The sequence below is a fragment of the Hyaena hyaena genome, unplaced genomic scaffold (genome assembly GCF_003009895.1).
Source record: "Hyaena hyaena isolate Hyena2069 unplaced genomic scaffold, ASM300989v1 scaffold_668, whole genome shotgun sequence".
Lineage (NCBI taxonomy): Eukaryota > Metazoa > Chordata > Mammalia > Carnivora > Hyaenidae > Hyaena > Hyaena hyaena.
In genome coordinates, this window is record NW_024081301.1 from 668325 (window position 1) to 685729 (window position 17405).

Below are 17405 nucleotides of genomic sequence, written 5' to 3' on the forward strand. Positions count from 1 at the left end.
AGAACTGTGAGCATATTTTTGGACACAGAAGCCTCACCATCCTAGCACACTGCCTTGCACATAAGTAGCTAATGTTAAATGGGTGACACAGTATCTCCTTTTAAAGGAAAATCCCTAATTAATTTTCCTTTTGGCATAGTGGCATTCACTAACAAAGAGTTTCTCATCCCATGGTGTACGGCTTGCCAATAATAGCATCGAGATAATATGAGATGGTAATATAGTAAAACCTTGGTTTGAAAGCATAATTTATCCTGGAAACATGCTTGTAATCCAAGGCACTCATATATCAAAGCAAATTTTAAGAACCATTGGCTCAGTTGTGATCAGGTGACCTTGGCCATCACATACTACTCATATTGCAAGACGTTGCTCATTTATCAGGTTAAAATTTCTTAGAAATGTTTGCTTGTCTTGCAGAACAGGTTACTTGCAGTCCAAGATTTTACTGTATTTGTACTTTTATTAAAATATATTTTCAGAGAAATTTTTATTTTATTTTGTAAATGAAGAATCTTAGGTGCCAATAGCTAAACATGTTCAGAACGATGTGATTTCACATTTGTAAAAATATTTACCATACGTAGAAAAAAATCTATTAGGACATCCATGAAATAGGACCATGGTTATTGCTGGGTATTGATATTGTGAATGGTTTTCTCTGTATTTCAGTTTTTCTTTTAATATTCTTAAGAGTTTATTATAAACTAGTCTCATAGGCCACAAAGAAGTAAAGGACTATGTACAGCCTTACGGGAAATGGGCAGGGAGCTGAGAAGGGCCAAGATGAGCCTAGGGCCTTGGTGGGCACATTCCCCGGGGGAGGGGGCCCTGAAAGGGAAACCAGACAATCTTGTGAGACTCTGAGAACAGTGGCATAACAAACAAACAGGTCAGTGGTAATCAGGCCACGTCTCTGGAGCTACTGCGGGTGGCCAAGGGTCAAAGAAGGCCTCCCATCCCCGGGGGAGGGGGCTGTATCCCCGGAGTGTGCATGCGCATTGGAGTTCCCCGTCCAGGAGGGATCCCCATCTGGGGGCCCATCATCCCTGGAGGGGGTGCCCCTTGGCCCATGGGTGGGGAAACACCCCCACGGCCGGGTGTTTACCCCTGGGTTGGGGCCCCTGCAGTACTGGCTGTGGTGGCGGTGGCGGCAGCCACCGCGCCTCTCCCTTGCGGGGTCATCACCTGTTGCGATGGCCCACTAACCCCTCGGACCAGCCCAGCAAGTCCCGCAGGAGCCTGGGGCACTGGGACACTGGATGGGATTGCTCTGCCAATCCCTGGGCCCCTGGCAACTCCAGCAAGTGGCACTCGGACAATGCCAGTATCTTTGGGAGGAGGTCGGTCTACAGTCCTGGAGACCAGGTTCTTCCCCTGAAGCAGCACTAGACTGAGGACTCGCTTCTCTTCTCTTTCCGCTTGCTTGGAGTTCTTTGGCTTGATCTTCCTGAACTCATCACAGTCACAGAGGATCAAGTTCATGTGCTTGTCCAAAGCCTTGAAGGTGCCAGTGAAGATGCGGCCGTCTTGCAGGATGCATCTCATCTTGTTGCCGATGTGCTGCAGCATCTTGCTGCTCTTGCCCACAGTCATGGTGGTGGTTCTGATGACTCAGATTCCCGCAGGATTCCCCTCGGCAGAATCCAGTAGTCCGTTTCCCGCCTCTGCTACCGGAATCTGTATTTCAGTTTCTAAGAAACGAATACACATGGGTCACTTTTGTTATAAAAAGAAGAGTGAGAGAGGGATAAAAAGAGATTGCTTGCCTAAACATATGGAATCCTGTCGGAAAAGAAACGGACCCTTCGTAAGCTTTGACTAGGATTTGGTGTTCGGTGTATGTCGGTGCAATTGGACAAGACAGACCTTTCCTTCAAATTGGTTCAGCCAGAAGCATCTTTCAAATTTAGTTCTAGATTTTTGTTTTTGATCAGACTGTAGACTTCTGTGATTGGAGACTGACCTGATGGTTGGGGCTAATTACAGAAAACCCTAGAAAAGTCATTGGGATAGTATTTATCATGAACATGTGCTTGTTGAGTTTAAAGACACAACCATTTCCTAGAGAACACCATGAAAGAACCCAGTGTTCTCTAGAACCTGTATGTTGTTTAGGGACTTTAAACTGGGTTGTATTCAAGATATCATCAACAATGTAGCAGTAGCAGTACACTTTAGTCTAGTACAAATAGGAGGGCTTATTCAAATTTAGATAACATTGGGTCAATCACAGTATATTGCAAATTAAATAATTCTGTGGCAGGAGGCCCAGACCCAGCGAGCATACAATGGCGGAGTCGGCGGTGGTACACGCTTGGCCATCAGCAAACAGGTTAGGCTTGCTTCTGGAGCATTTTACGGGGATTTTAAAAAGGTACCTTGTTGAAACATGATGTTCCTTTTTACTCTGTAGATACTTTAGAAGTAGTGAATTTTATGAGGGAAAAAAGATGAGGGTTTAACCACTGGGGAGATTTAGCAGTTTCAATTAAACAATTGTACCCTTTAAATTTTAATTTTGAAACCAGCCACTGCTAGTGTTTCAGCTTTATTTATTTATTTTTTGTAATGAGGTAATGTGCTTTTGTGTTTCTGATGTCTGTGGTAAAAATTTGGGAGTTATTGCATTGTGTTGGCATAGTATGCTGACATGTGTTCTGTTTCAGTTGATGTACTTTGAGAGAACTAAGTATAAAGAAATCTGTTATGGAACAAATATGTATAGAAAAGATATATTCAAGCACACCTCTAAAAGTTCTGGGTTCTGTTCACTGCTTATCACTAAACTGTGTGAAGTCATCCTAATCTTCTTGAAAATAGCTCTTGTCTTCCCTTATCCTTCCAAAAATTTCCTAGAAGAATGTGATTATTTTCTCTTTCCTTCTTTCTTTTCTTTTCTCTTTTCTTTTCTTTTCTTTTCTTTTCTTTTCTTTTCTTTTCTTTCTCTTTCTTTCTTTCCCTCTCTCTCTCTCTCTCTCTCTCTCTCTCTCTCTCTCTCTCTCCTCTCTTTTCTTTTTCTTTCTCTTTCTCCTTTCTTTCTCTCTCTCTCTTTCTTACTTTCAAGTGCTTGATTAGCACCTCACTGCCTACGCCTCAACTTTTTTCTTAGTATTTGACCTCCAAGGGCTCTTCTAGTTTAAAAATCTTTGACTCCTGGAGTTCTGGAGTTTAGAGTCTAGTTTTATAGTTGGAATGACTCCAGGTTCTAAGTCCATTTAATGTTTCTCTTGTGTAACACTGATTTTCTTTCTGGCAGAAAAGGCCACCAAAGGTGGCATGCCGCTTGGCCTGCTAGCTTTCACGACACTGGACTCGGCCAGCCAGCTTCCAGAGGCAGCAAAAGTATGGAGGATAGTAAGCTGATACCTTATCACTTATTTATCTTCTCCTGTGTGACTTGACATTTTCTGATCTTCATAGCAGCCTCCAGGGTCTGGTTATTATTGCCTCTTTTTTTCCCAACTGAAGAAGCAGGGGCTCAGAAGAGATGAGCAGTTTGCTCATGACTGCACAGCTAGTCTTAGTAGGTTCATAAGTAGACCTTGGTCTGTGTGGCTGCCAACCTTTGCACTTCCAACTATGCCAGGCCAACTCCAGTTACGGCCAGCAGCTCTCTTGACATTACCCTCAGAGACGTTTGCAAGTTGATGGTGCTCTGACCTTGTATGATTCTTGGTTTTCTATGTTAGATTTATTTTCTTCACAGGGACCCAGGATGGCATATCACTGGGTTTAACTTCAGAGGTTACCGCTATAAGACTGTGTTGCTCATATGAATGTCAAACCACTGATCTCGAGGTTTATCTTTTAGCTGAACATTTTCTATACAGATTTTTTTAACTTAACATTTTGGTAATTCGTATGGCTTGTGAGCCTGAGATGTTTGTAATTATGGTGTAGGGCTTCCATTTGTAAATTGTTACAGTTAACTTCTCACCCCCAGCATCCTTTCCAACCATAAGCTCTCTTGTCGGTGTTGGTGATGTCAGGTCTGGAATCTTCTCCAAGGCTTGTCTGTAGGTTGTTTATCACCATTAGCCCTCATTATTTTAAATGAGTACCCACCCACCTTATAATCTGTAACCACATGTTTCCAGAGCTCTTCTGGAGATAACATCTTAGAGGCTCCCCCTTCTGCTTTTTTTCTTCCTTAGTTTGAATGTTTTTGTTTAAAGCCCAGAAAACATGAGGGAAAACACCTATAAAGATATAGAACCTCTCTAGGTGGGTGAAAATTCAGAACATTGTGGAAGCCAGCGTTGCTCCTCTATCTAAAGCTTTGAAACAAAACCTCATCACATGTTTAAAACATATTAGTTTGTAAATATAGAGTCCTAGTAATTGCATTTGTAGCTCACAGCAGAACTACCTGTCATGTCTTGTTACTCTGAGGGGAAAAAATGAGAGAAGTGTATAGGTGTCTGCTTTAAAAAATTGGACTGCTGAGAACAGTGTGGTGTAATTTGTAATTATGTGTCTTTTTATGGTGAGGCAAGTAATCAGTTTTTCTGTTACTGTGACACTGTCCTGACTTCAGACGTGCCAAGCTTAGGGGCAACTGCATGGAGTGCCTCCTTTTGTCAAGTAATAAATTGTGGTTGTCCTCCTTTCTCCATTTATTGGAATGGCTAAAGAGCCGCAAAGTCGTGCGATATTTTATAGAATCACTGCTTACTCAGATTATTATTTTGCCTTTCAGTGTGACTAAACATTTTGTTGTATTCATAAGGATGATTTCATTGAGTAAGTGCAAATGAGTTTGTGGTGGGAGTGACTCAGTGGTTTTACAATGGCAAACTAATAGTCTTTAAATTTTGTGTTATGGTAAATTTTCCAGAAACACGCCTTTTCCACAAATGAACCTCATATATTTCCATCAGGGAGGATGGGCCCCTCTATGAAAACTACAGGAAAAGGTAAATTATAGAAGCATACAGTTTCAGGCTTAGCCATTAGGTTTAGTGCTCTCATTTTACAGATGAGTAAACTGAGGCCCAGAATTACACAGTGGCTATTTGCTCGTGCCAGGAGTTGAGCCTGCTTCTTCAGAAGCACCCTATTTTGGTGCTATGTCTCCAGTATCTTGCTTGAGTGTTTTTTAAAAATAAAGGGTTACCTCTCCCCTGCCCAAGAATAATGATCACTGACTAAATTACTGTCAGGGCCTGTGTTTAAAAATAATTCCTTGAGGGAGGGGCGCCTGGGTGCTCAGTTCGCTTCGCGTCTGACTCCTGATTTCAGCTCGGGTCATGATCTCAGAGTCATGGAATCGAGTGCCTGGTTGGCCAGCATGCTGAGCTTGGAGCCTACTTAAGATTCTCTCACTTTTGGCACCTGGTGGCTTAGTTGGTTGAGTGTCCAGCTCTTGATTTCAGCTCAGGTCGTGATGCCAGGTTCGTGGGACTATATCCGGCATTGGGCTTTGTACTGAGTGCAGAGTGTGCTTGAGATTCTCTCTCTCTCCTTCTGCCCCTTTCCCCTGCTCGTGTTCTTCCTCTTTCTCTCTCTCTCAAAGAATAATAATAATAATAATAATAATAATTCCTTGAGAAGTATATTCATTTTGTTTTTCACATAAGTTATCTTTAACAGAACTTTATTTTCAATGATAAAATTTTAGAACGTGTGAAATTTTAGAACTCCTATGGACATCGGATTCATCTAGAGCAGTTTCATGCTCAAATAAATTTTTATGAACTTTGGTTCCTCAATTTTTAAAGCTATTTACAGTTCTTTTCTTTTTTAATTGTCAAGCAAAGGTTCTCCTCTCAGGATTGTACCAGGGTCTTAGAGGCAGCATCCCTTTTTCTTTTACCCAAGGTAGGATCGTGAGTTTGCTTTGTATCTTTTTTTTCTTCCAATTTTTATTTAAATTTTAGTTAGTTAACATGAGGTATAATATTGGTTTCAGGAATAGAATTTAGTCTATCATCACTTGCATACAACACCCAGTGCTCATCGTGACAAGTGCCCTCCTTAATGCCCATCACGCATCTAGTCCGTCCTCTGCCCACCTCCCTCTATCAACCATTGTTTGGTTCTCTGTCATTAAGAGTCTCTTATGATTTGCTTTTCTTCCTCTGTCTCTCTTTTTCCCTTCCCATACATTCATCTGTTTTGTTTCTTAAATTCCACATATGAGTGAAATAATACGGTATTTGTCTTCCTCTGACTGGCTTATTTTGCTTAGCATAATGCACTCTAGCTCCATCCATGTCATTGCAAATGTAAGATTTCATTCTTTTCGTTGGCCAAGTAATATTTCATTATATGTGTGTGTGTGAGTGTGTATATGCCACGATGGACTTTTAGACTCTTTCTATAGTTTGACCGTTGTTGATAATGCTGCCATAAACATCGGGGTGCATATACCCCTTTGAATCTGTATCCTTTGGCTAAATAGCATGTGGTGCAACTGCTGGGTCATGAGGTGGTTCCATCTTAACTTTCTGAGGGACCTCCATACTGTTTTCTAGAGTGGTTTCACCAGTTTCCATGGCTTTGCTTTCTATCTTGACTACCACTGGAGAGAAGTAACAGGATTCACATGATACTTGGGAAGGATAAGTGTGCAGTTAAGATCATAGAGTGCACATTTCCTGCTACACCATCCATTGGGTGGCCTTAGGGAGTTCTATACCTCAGGAAGCCCCAGGTTTCCCCATTGTAAAGGGAGGTCTTATGTGTGGCCTCACCACGGTTTCAGTTTTCTATGCGTTAGCTGCTACAGCTATTGCTAGTTTTGTGCCTGTTGTTGCTGTTATTCTCGAACCAGAAAGGATTCCAAACTTGCCTCGGGAAGAGCTCATAAGGAGGGCTGCAAATTCCATTTCCAAATTTCAGTGAGTGGAAGAGATAGGGAGAAGAGATTCACCTACTTTGGTACCGAAGGTGTTATCTCTTTTAAAAGAAAATTTCACCTGACCAAATGACTAAAAATAATAGTTTCCTTATTGTTAGCTGATGTTAGTGTTTTATTTTTAGCTGATTTTTCTTCTACCTTCATATATCTCTATGTCTAAGCCAGTGATGAGGCAGTCACACTTGTGATTTTTCATGGTGAGTTTTAGAAAGGAGAGACCTGAGGGCCCAGCTGCAGACAAGAGGCAGAGGAACCTGATTTGAGGCAACTGTCCCAGTGCATGCTGGGACTCTGCCTCTGAGACTGCCTTACCCAGTCTTTCATAGTGTCCATATTTAACAGTGTGGAAAGAGCAAACCAATTGAGAAGGCCGTTGCCAGGGAGGAAGGAAATGGTTAATAAAGTATTTTTTTTAGCTGTTTGAACCTAGTTAATTGTCGAGTTATATCATCAGGTGAGTTCTCTCCTTTCTGCTGCTGCTTTAAGGAAAAACTGTAAATGGACAGCATACTTGTCATGTAAGCACATGTCTCTAGGCTGCATCTGTTCGTAGGCTAAAAATGAAATCCCCTTACAGCTATTACCTGGAGGACTTTTATAGGTTTTGCAGAAAAAAATGACTGGAATACAGCTAGGACCTGTTTTATTGTCCCTGACAGTGACTTAGGAAACCACCTTTGCCTGCAAATCTTTGATCATGCCCTGGGGTATTCATTTGTTTATTTTTATCAGGTACAGCACTTTGAATACCAGAGCACTGGGAAATCACACTGGCCCAGTCATTATAGGTCATTTGAGGCAGTTTTCTGTTCTTTTTTCAAGGACAGTTGAAGGGGGGAAGGAAAATCCAGGACCTGGGTGCATTTCTAAATTATGGGACATAATTTATAATAAAAGATTTAACTTTGTATTTGGAAGCCAAATTATGACTGTCCCTATGTCTGTTTTGTGTGCTCATTTTTCTTCTTTACAGAAAGTCAGCGGCTAATTATTTTTCTGAGTTGAGTTCTTTAATACCACTTAGTTAAAAATCTTCTTAACTTTATGTTTTCCAGGGATATCAGTATGAACAACATTACTCAATTACCAGAAGATGCATTTAAGAACTTTCCTTTTCTAGAGGAGCTGTAAGTAATATTTTGAGAAATATGTTTTATTTGTGTTTTTGTTTCCCCATTCTCTTTGGAAGCTCTTACAAAGAGATAGTCTAATGTTTCTTAGGGAACATTCAGATAGCTCAGTTTCAGTGAGCCTTGTGTGCAGAGGAAATCATGTTGTTTTCAGGGAAACAAACTTGATTTTTTTAAAACAGTGTAATTGCTGAAGTTATTTTTGAAAGCCAGAACTAAAAATGTTACTTTCATAGGAATTTTTTGCTGCAATTATTATAACCACGAATGGTACAGTGACACAAGTTAATTACAGTGTGATCCTGAGATAACAAGGCTGGGGTAATTACACATTGTTGCCAGAGGAGTTGCTGTGTGGGTAACACAACCATAAAAAATAATACAAGGTATTTTAGGGTCACGATGCAGGAGGCAGTATTATTGCAGGTGAGCAGAGAACTGAGTGTGGGTTCCCTTGGACATATACGCATGACCTTTGGGGAGAGGGTGAAGGCATGGAACATCATCCCAGTCTCTTAGAGCACCTGTAAGAATGTTTCTGGACTTGTCAGCTGCAGCTCACGTTTCCAGTTTAACAGTTGACATTGTGGAAAATTTCTTTCCATCTGTTTTAACCTCCATTTCGTTTTGCTTGTCAGACATTTTTTTAAAGTTCACGATAAAAATAGGCACTATTACATTTTAAAATAAATGGAAACTATATATTATATTAGGAATCCAGGTAAAAAAAAAAATAAAATCAGATTTAAATCAAGTTAAATATAGGTTTTTAATGGCCAGGCTAATGGATTATATAATGTGTGGAGGTAAGAAGGGGACAGTTTGATACCAAGAACATCAAAGAGATACAGCCTGAAGGAATCTAAATTAATATTACAGACTGTATCCTACAGCCAGCTGTTGAGAGTTAGATCCAAGTCTCCTATCCTAGCTCAGCCTCTCCCCCAACATGAGGAACAGGAATCAAATATAAGCCATGCAGGTTACGTGTGCTCCCTTGCTTCTGACAAGAGCATTGAAATAGCAGTTAAGGATTTAATAAAGTTTTGGAGAAATTTTTCTTCCCACACTACTTAGCTGAACACAGTGTTCCCACAGCAAAAATTGAACAGAGATCATTTGCCACTTCTAAGCTTGTGAACTGGGTCAAGTTATTTAACCTCCCTCTGTTCAGTTTCTTTGTCTTTAAGGTACTTTAAGGTACAGACTGCTAGAACAGAACTAGCAACTGTTCTCCTTCTGGTGACGATAGAATGAATTAATAGATGTTAAATGCTTAAGACAATGCATGAAACAGAGCAAGTGTTATGTAAATAATAGCTAGGATTTATTTTACTATTTTAAAAGTGTATACAAAAAAAGCAGTGGAGTATATAATACTAAATGTTATCTTTCAGAAAAAGAATTAAGTGTGAACATTAATTATTTTGTAATAGTTAATCATTTTTTTATTGAGATATAGTTGACTAATAACATATTAGTTTCAGGTATACAGTGTAATGATTCAATATTTGTGTATATTATGAAATGATTACCATAATAAGTCTAGTTAACATTCACCATTAGCTACACACTTTTTTCTTGTGATGAGAACTTTTTAAAGATTTATTCTCTTAGCAGCTTTCAAATATGCAATACAGTATTATTAACTATAGTCAGTGTGTTGTACCTTAAATCCCATGACTTATTTTATAATTGGAAGTTGATACTTTTTTTTATGACTTAGCGAGAATATTGAAGGTTTTTAAAAATGTTTTTGAATGTTTTTATTTATTTTTGAGAGAGAGCATGAACGGGAGGGGCAGAGAGAGAGAGAGAGACAAGATCTGAAACAGGCTCCAAGCCCTGAACTGTCAGCACAGAGCCTGATTGGGGCTCGAACCCACAAACCGTGAGATCATGTCCTAAGCCGAAGTTGGACGTTGAACCGACTGAGCTACTCAGGCACTCCTGGAAGTTGGTACTTTATGACCCTCTTCACCCATTTTGCCCAACCAACTCCCTAATTATTCATTTTTAGTTAAGATTTTAAATTAAAAAGTAGTGAATTCTGCATTTGAAGCCTCCTTGCTCAAGCTTTTAAGAGACGCTTTACCTGTTTGTTCTTCTATTTGTATATATTACATAAATATGTTTATTTATAATGTTTTGGACTTTAGGATTAGTGTCCCTTTATAGGCGTGCTTATGCAGTGAAAGGACATTTGCAAATGGTTGTCCATCCATTGTATAACTACTGTGTGGTGTGTGATGCACCACATGGTAATGGAGAGGTTCTCTTTGCTCTGGGTGGAGCGATTGGGTACCGACCATCTTTGTTGATGCCTCAGATGGCCAGTTCCACCTGAGGGATTTTGTAATGAGGGCCTGGATATGGAGTCAAACCTGTAGTCTCTGCTTTGTGAAGTTCACATCTTGGATTTCTTAAAATCCCAAATGTCAAGCTTATGAATTCTGTCAGTTGAGACTTTTCATTGGAACCAAACTGAATTTGACTGCTAGTTTTTTGTAGGTAGTCACATTCTCTCCATACTCTGCTTTGGCAGTGATGGAGCCCATCAAATCAAGCCAGTACATCTTTTCCAAATATTGGATGGGATTTCAAAAATGAATTCAGTTAGGAGAGCTGATGGTTATTTTTAAAGAATACTGCAGAATAGTCTTTAATACTCTGGGAATACTTCACGCATTTAAAGGAATTATTTTCCATGTTAGTCAAAGCATGGTAAAAACCCCATTTCTTTCTTTATAAAACACTGTAGTTGATTTTGACATTCCAAAATGATGCTGCTATGACTATTGTAATATTTCATAAACAGTGTAACCATTTTTTCAGAAGTCATCTGGAAGTCATTTAAGATTGATTGTGAAGCTGAAGTGCCCTGAGTAGAAATGAATGATTCTCTGAAGTTTTTGTTTTTTTTGTGTTTTTTCCCCATTATAGTTAATGAGGTACACTTTACAAGATGTGACCGGGTTTGCTAAATTTTATATGATAATCCAGAATGCTTGCAGTGTTGGGTGGAATCACTTCCCAATGATACAGAAGAAGTGTTTATAGATACTTAAACATGTAATTATTCTTTCAGTAAACCCTGAATCCTGCTCTGTGCCAGGTTCTGTGGTAGGTACCAGGAGTACAGAGACAAGGAAGTATGGTCTTTGTCCTTGAGTTGACAGTCTGTCATAGCTGTGCTGCCTAATACCATAACCACAGGCCATAGGTGACCGTTTACTTTTGGATTTAAAGTAATTAAAATTAAATTTAAAAATCCAGTTCCTTAGTTAAACTAACCATCATTCAAATACTCAATTGCCACCTATGACTAGTGGCTATTGTATTTGACAGCACAGATACTAGAATATTCTTAACTCTGCAGAAAATTCAACTGTACAGCATTCATCTAGAGGAATGTATGGAACTATCACTTGGTACAGTGTGATGACTCTTCAAGGTCAGTGAAAGCCTGAAGTAAGATATTCACTTGAGACTGTAGGATTTGGGAAAGACTTCCTAGAAAAGCTTCAGCAGAATCTTGAAGGACACCTAGTAATTATCAGATGGGTATAAGGATGCTCCAGAAAGAACCTTATAGCATGTGCAAAGACATAGAAGTAGAGACTTCAGACATTTCATAAGTGTTAAAACATAATCATTCCTATTGAAACATAGAGAAAATTGAAATATTGAAAGATGTAGAGGTGTCAGGATATAAGGCCAGATCATGAAGTGATATTTTAAGCTGAGTTTAGACTTAATCCTGAAGGAGCTGAATTGGATATGAGGGTGGGCAATAGGGTGTAGACTAAGATTTTTGCCCTAAACGACTGGATGCCATTCACTGATGTCCCCCCCAACCCTCCACCCACTGGAAATATGAAAACATATTCAATTTGATACATACAATATCTGAAACCTTGGGACAGTCCTTTGATTTTTGCGCCTTGGATTTCCTACTCTTTAACATGGACCTCTTCACAATAGTATTGTAAAGAGAAAACGGGGTAATTTATGTAAAGGTGTGTTGTGACCATCAAGGGCAATGTGTACAGGAGTAAGGTAAATTTCATTTGTACACATTGCAGTCTTTGTTCTCCTGGTTTTCTTGAAGTATTTTAGGGAGAGGTTATTTTGCTTGGGGATGCAAGTTGGAGTATAGATTTTTGTTAGCAGTGTCAAAGGAAAGCCAGAATTCTTAGAAAATATTCATTTAGCATCCACAGAAGCTAGTCTGATGTGATGCTGGCACAACTATTTCTGGCTTTCCTTGAGACCTTCAGAGCATTAGTAGGCATCTGGGGAATGGCTGAAATGTGGAGCTGTGAAAATGATTTAATTAGAATCAACAGAAGGAATATCCGACTGCTTTTCCATAGACTCCTACTGAAAAATCCACAGATGTTACTTTGAGTTTAGATGTTGCGATAGCAGTAGAAGCCATTGCCAGCTTTGAACTTGTGCAGTTTATTGTTTAATGCACCCTAGAAGATGAGGATCATTCCATTTGTTTCAAAATGGACTTTGGCTTTGGAAGACTCACAATGCTAACGTAAAACTTAGGTCCCTATGTCCTAATTCAAGCCCACTCATTTTTTTCATCTGTAGGACAATTAATGCTACATTAAGGCATTACTTTATAAAAGAAGACTAGTGAATGATTTGAACAGGGAGATTTCAAATCAGATACAAACAGAGTGGATCAAAACTAAATAGTTTTAAATAGTTTAATTTGGCCAATACTTACATATAGAACATATTTATATATATACCTATATATACACACACGTAACATTTCAGACTTAGGAAATGTTGCAAGCATAAAGAATTTTCACACATACCATTTACTCTGGTTCCCCAGATGTTAACATTTTCTCTCCATACACACACACACACACACAATATGAGATCTAAAATATATCTACATTTTTTCCTGAACCATTTGAGAGTAAATTGCAGTTATAATTCCCCTTCACCACTAAATATTACATCATTATTCCAAAAAAACACAAATAATTCATTTAAATAACTGCAGTACAGTGGCCAAGCTCTGAAGAATAGTATTGATATGTGTTATCATCTGATCTATAATTTTCATTCAGATTTAATAGCTGTTCCATAGATAATTCTCTATAGCAGAAGAAAAATAAAATTCTGGTCCAGCATACAATCTGGAACCAGAAGTTGTATCCGGTTGCTAGGTCTTGATAATTTATTTTAAATTTCAAAAACTATTTCCCCCCCAGAAAAAGTAAAATAGTTTCTCAGTTGCTTTGGTGATGTTTGAGAGTTAAAAATACTCTATTCTTGGGAGCATTCTCTTGTTCCACTTTATAGTGCTCTGTTGGGATGATTTGAGAGTAAAGATCACTGCCCTTACTGTTGGGAAGTACACAGTGAGCTCACAGAGGGGCACGGCTTGTCTGGTTCATGTTAGTTCCTATGTGTCATTTGGGAAGCTCTCAGATTAGGAAGGAAGTGTGTAAAAAGAGAAATGGGAACAGAGTTTGTACTAATTGTACCTGCTATGTATTGGATAGCCTCACCCCACCCCCAGAACAGACGTTGTTTTGTTTTAATTCATAAAACACTGAGCTATATTCAGTCTCACTTTGCTGATGAGGAAGCTGAGGTTTTCTGAAGAGTGATTAAGTAACTTACTCAAGGTTACATAGCATGTTTGTTAGTAATGGACCTGGTCTTATCCCAGTCTCTGCTCCTGTATATATGTGGAGAGGATGAGGAAAGACATTTGAGACAATTTGTTAATTCATCAAACTTTTGTTAGGTAAAGCCCTGTGTTTGGTGTTGAATTAAATGGGATCTTTACTTTCAAGAGAGATGAATGATGGCGTATTAGCGTTTTGGGGAGTTCAGAAGAGAAAGAAATTTCTACTTATTAAGAAAGATTAGGGAAGACCTCACCCACGAGTTGGTATTTCTGGAGAGTCCTGAGAGATGCTAGGAGTTAATTCATGAGGAGATGTGGAAGAAGGAGCATAAGAAAATATGTAAAGACTGTATAGGTGGTAGGAATGATGTGGTGTCTGGTTTGGTTGTAGTGTTGAGTTCCTGAAAGGAAATATTGGGAAAGAAACCTAGAAAGGAGTCTGGGGCCAGACTTAAGCCCTAGTCTTGTGCCTCTTTCCTGGAAGACTAACAAGGAGTTTCAACTTTTGAGTGACTGTTGAAGTGTTTGAGCTAAGAAATGACTTGACTGGATAGGACCTTCAGTAAAGGTAATCCCATAGGAGACAGTGGGATGTTTGGGATTGAGAAAATGCAGGGAGACACGTGAAGCAACACATGTTACTAGTGGCAGCAGTCCAGCTACGAATTATGGTAATCTGAACTAGGGCAGATGAGAGGCAGTGAGAGAGAGGAGGGAATCTCTGCAAAAGATGGACATAGAATCAAGAGGACGCCTCAGCTGGCATGATGAAGGGGACGTCCATAACACTTTCACTTAGGATTACCAGGAGTCTGGTGTGCTTTGATAAAAATACAGACAGTACAGGAAGAAAAATTGTTTTGGAAGAGAAGCTATTATTCTTCAATATACATATGGAATTGAGATGGGATTCAGGTAGGGGTCTCTGGAAATATGGGCGTGAAGCCCAGAAGAAAGATTTGTGGGTATAGATTATAGAATTAGACTATTATGGGTATATATTTGGGAGTCTTTTATTTTAAGGTGATTACTGGAAACATGAGATTGAAAGAGCTTGCCAAGAGAGAGAGGGTAAAAGAAAAGGGAAGGAAGCCAAAGACAACTCCTTGGGAAACACTTGAATCCGGGTGTGGGAAGAAGACCAAGTGCCAGAGGAGCAAGAGAACTAGGGCAGAACTGTGCCCCAGGAGCTGTGGGAGGAGAGATTTTTTCACAAGAAATGAGGGATCAACATTGACAGGCTGGAGAAAGGTGCCCGTGGCCAGATAGTGACAAAAGGCCTTGAATTTAAGTTTTTTAAAATAATCATTTCAGTAGGGTTGTGAGAATGACTTTGGGGTAAAGATGTACATCAAGAGATAGGCCTAGTAGGGCACTGCTAGTAGGTGGTTTCTGGCTTGGAGAAGAGTAGAAAAAGCTTGGAATACGTGCTATATGTGACAGGAGTCCCCAGAGCTTAAGAGACAGAAACTGAGCTGAGACACAATAGAGGATTTATTGTTTCGTGTAGAACTAGAAAGTCCAGAGGTGGAGTTGGCATCAGATGGTACCTGATCTCAAGGCTTTAAAGCTAGGAGATTTTTCTCATGCTCTCCATTTCTTCGCTTTGATTGTCTCTAATTTTGTGTTTTGGCTACATTCTTTCCTGTTGGAAATAGCCGGCCTCCATATAGTGGGAAATCAAAGCATCTCTTTGCATCTTGAGATCCAAAGTGAGTATCTAAAGCCTTCCTCAGCAGCTTCCAGCAAAAAATTCCTAGGAGGACTGTGGTTGATCAGACTTAACCTCACGTGCCTGTCCTTGAACCAGTCATCACTCTGTTTGGAATGGCATCGTCCACTCTGGGTCATGGGCTCATCCCCACCCACTGGGACTGCTCGAGGTGGAGAATCCTCCCAAAGAAAGCAGAAGGGGGAAGGAAGACTGGCAGAAAGAAAGCATAGTTATCTCAGCCAGTTAGAATCTAATAATTAGACACCTTGTAGGAAATGTTTACTTGGGTCAATCTGAAATGAACAAAGGGCTGGCGAAGAATATAGAAAGGTCTCCGTCAAAGCCTAGGTGATATTAATGCATCGTGGAACCAGTGAGGCCTGTAACTTTGCCCTGCAGTGATTAGCAGTTTAGAAATGGAGGTGATGAAACATGGGGTGTACTGAAATTTGGGGGTTGATAAGTCAGGATTTCATAGAGGACTAGGGGAAATCAAGCAGGAGAATTAAGCAGTTCATTGTTAAAAGGTTTAACATGGGATTCAGAAAGCCTAGAGAGGCAACTGAAACCATAGTTTGCTAGTTCATTTATTTATTTCATTTATTTTATTTTAATCAAAGCTAATTATTTGTTCTTTGATTAAAAATAGTAGTGGCTATAAGTAAGTGAACATATATTGGATTTTTTACTAGCACAATTTAATTTTCCAGCAAGGGAACAGGCTAACTTATTTCTTCCATGTATTGTCCACTCTTGTCAAACATGCTTGTTTAACATATTATTATATGTTTTAGTACAATATTTAATTCATAATTTGTTTATTATTTTCCCCTAATAAGTATTTTCACTACTTCTTAATTTGGACTGTAAGTTTAAAATAGTTTTTTCAATGTTTATTTTTCAAAGAGAGAAAATGAGAGCATAAGACTGAGCGGGGTCAGGGCAGAGAGAATCCCAGTCAGGCTCTGTGCAGTTAGCACATTAGGCTCTCCTGACAGCACAGAGCCTGATGTGGAGCTTGAACCACAAATTGTGAGACCATAACCTGAGTCAAAATCAAGAGTCAGATGCTTAACCGACTGAGCCACCCAGGCACCCGTGGCCTATATGTTTATAACAAAGAAGATAGTGTTTGAGGTGCTAGAAAGTCTGTATCACAGACACATCTAGGTTTTTAAGAAAATGATCATAAAATTCATGGATACTTGATTTTTAAAATCTGAATGCATAGAAAGATAAGATGGAAAGCTAAGGGAAGAAAAAGTAAATATATATATATGGCTTAAACACATAAGGCTTGTACACACACACACACACACACACACACACCCCTATAGAACTATTATGGTGCATCACAGAGTCAACAGGGTTGTAGGACCTGATACTCTGCACTTCTCATTGTATAGCTCCCATGTCAAGATCACAAAATAGCTGTGTACTTAAGCTGTAGCCATCATGACCCAGTTCTCCACAATAGGAAAGATGAAGGAGGAAAGAAAGGGGGATATTTCCCAGTAGTCAGTTTCAAGAAGCCATCTTAAACCTTCCATACAATACTTCTGCTCATATCTCATTGGCTAAAACTTAGTCACATGGGCACACCTAAGAATGGTTGCTGGCAAGTATGCCTGTTGAACTGAGCATATTGTCGGAACCCAAATCAGAATTCTATTACTAGGTAAGAAGTGAAGAGTGGTTATTGGCTAGGCATTCACTTAAAGTCCTTTGGCTACAGGAAACAAATTTAATTCAACATAGCTTCAATAGTATGGAAATATATTATCTTACATAATAAGAAGACCTCCATAACAAGATGGTAGAACTCTTCTAGGGATGGTTAATGGACTTAGGTCATATCCTCAAGAACTGAGGTTCTCTCTGTCTTCCTAGTCTGTTCCCTCAGTAAGGGCAGCACCATAGTTGCAGTCACTTCCCATGGTATATTTAGACATGATGGCATCCAGAAAGAGAAGAAAATCACTCCTTCTGTTGTATCTCCATTTAGGAAGAATGCTACCTTTCCCAGAA

At 39.4% G+C, this 17405-nt stretch overlaps 2 protein-coding genes across 2 annotated transcripts in view; one reads left to right on the plus strand and one right to left on the minus strand.

Annotated features, from left to right (window-relative positions):
• LGR4 (leucine rich repeat containing G protein-coupled receptor 4) overlaps positions 1–17405 on the plus strand; it is a 103688-nt gene that overhangs the window by 47612 nt on the left and 38671 nt on the right. The window contains exon 2 of the mRNA XM_039217100.1: positions 7921–7992. Coding sequence (XP_039073031.1) covers positions 7921–7992 — 72 coding nt within the window. The remainder of the gene's footprint in view (positions 1–7920; positions 7993–17405) is intronic.
• On the minus strand, positions 924–1651 carry LOC120220100 (small nuclear ribonucleoprotein-associated protein B-like). The gene is given in 1 exon segment (XM_039217101.1): positions 924–1651. A coding segment is annotated over 1 exon segment (654 nt). The 5' UTR covers positions 1597–1651; the 3' UTR covers positions 924–942.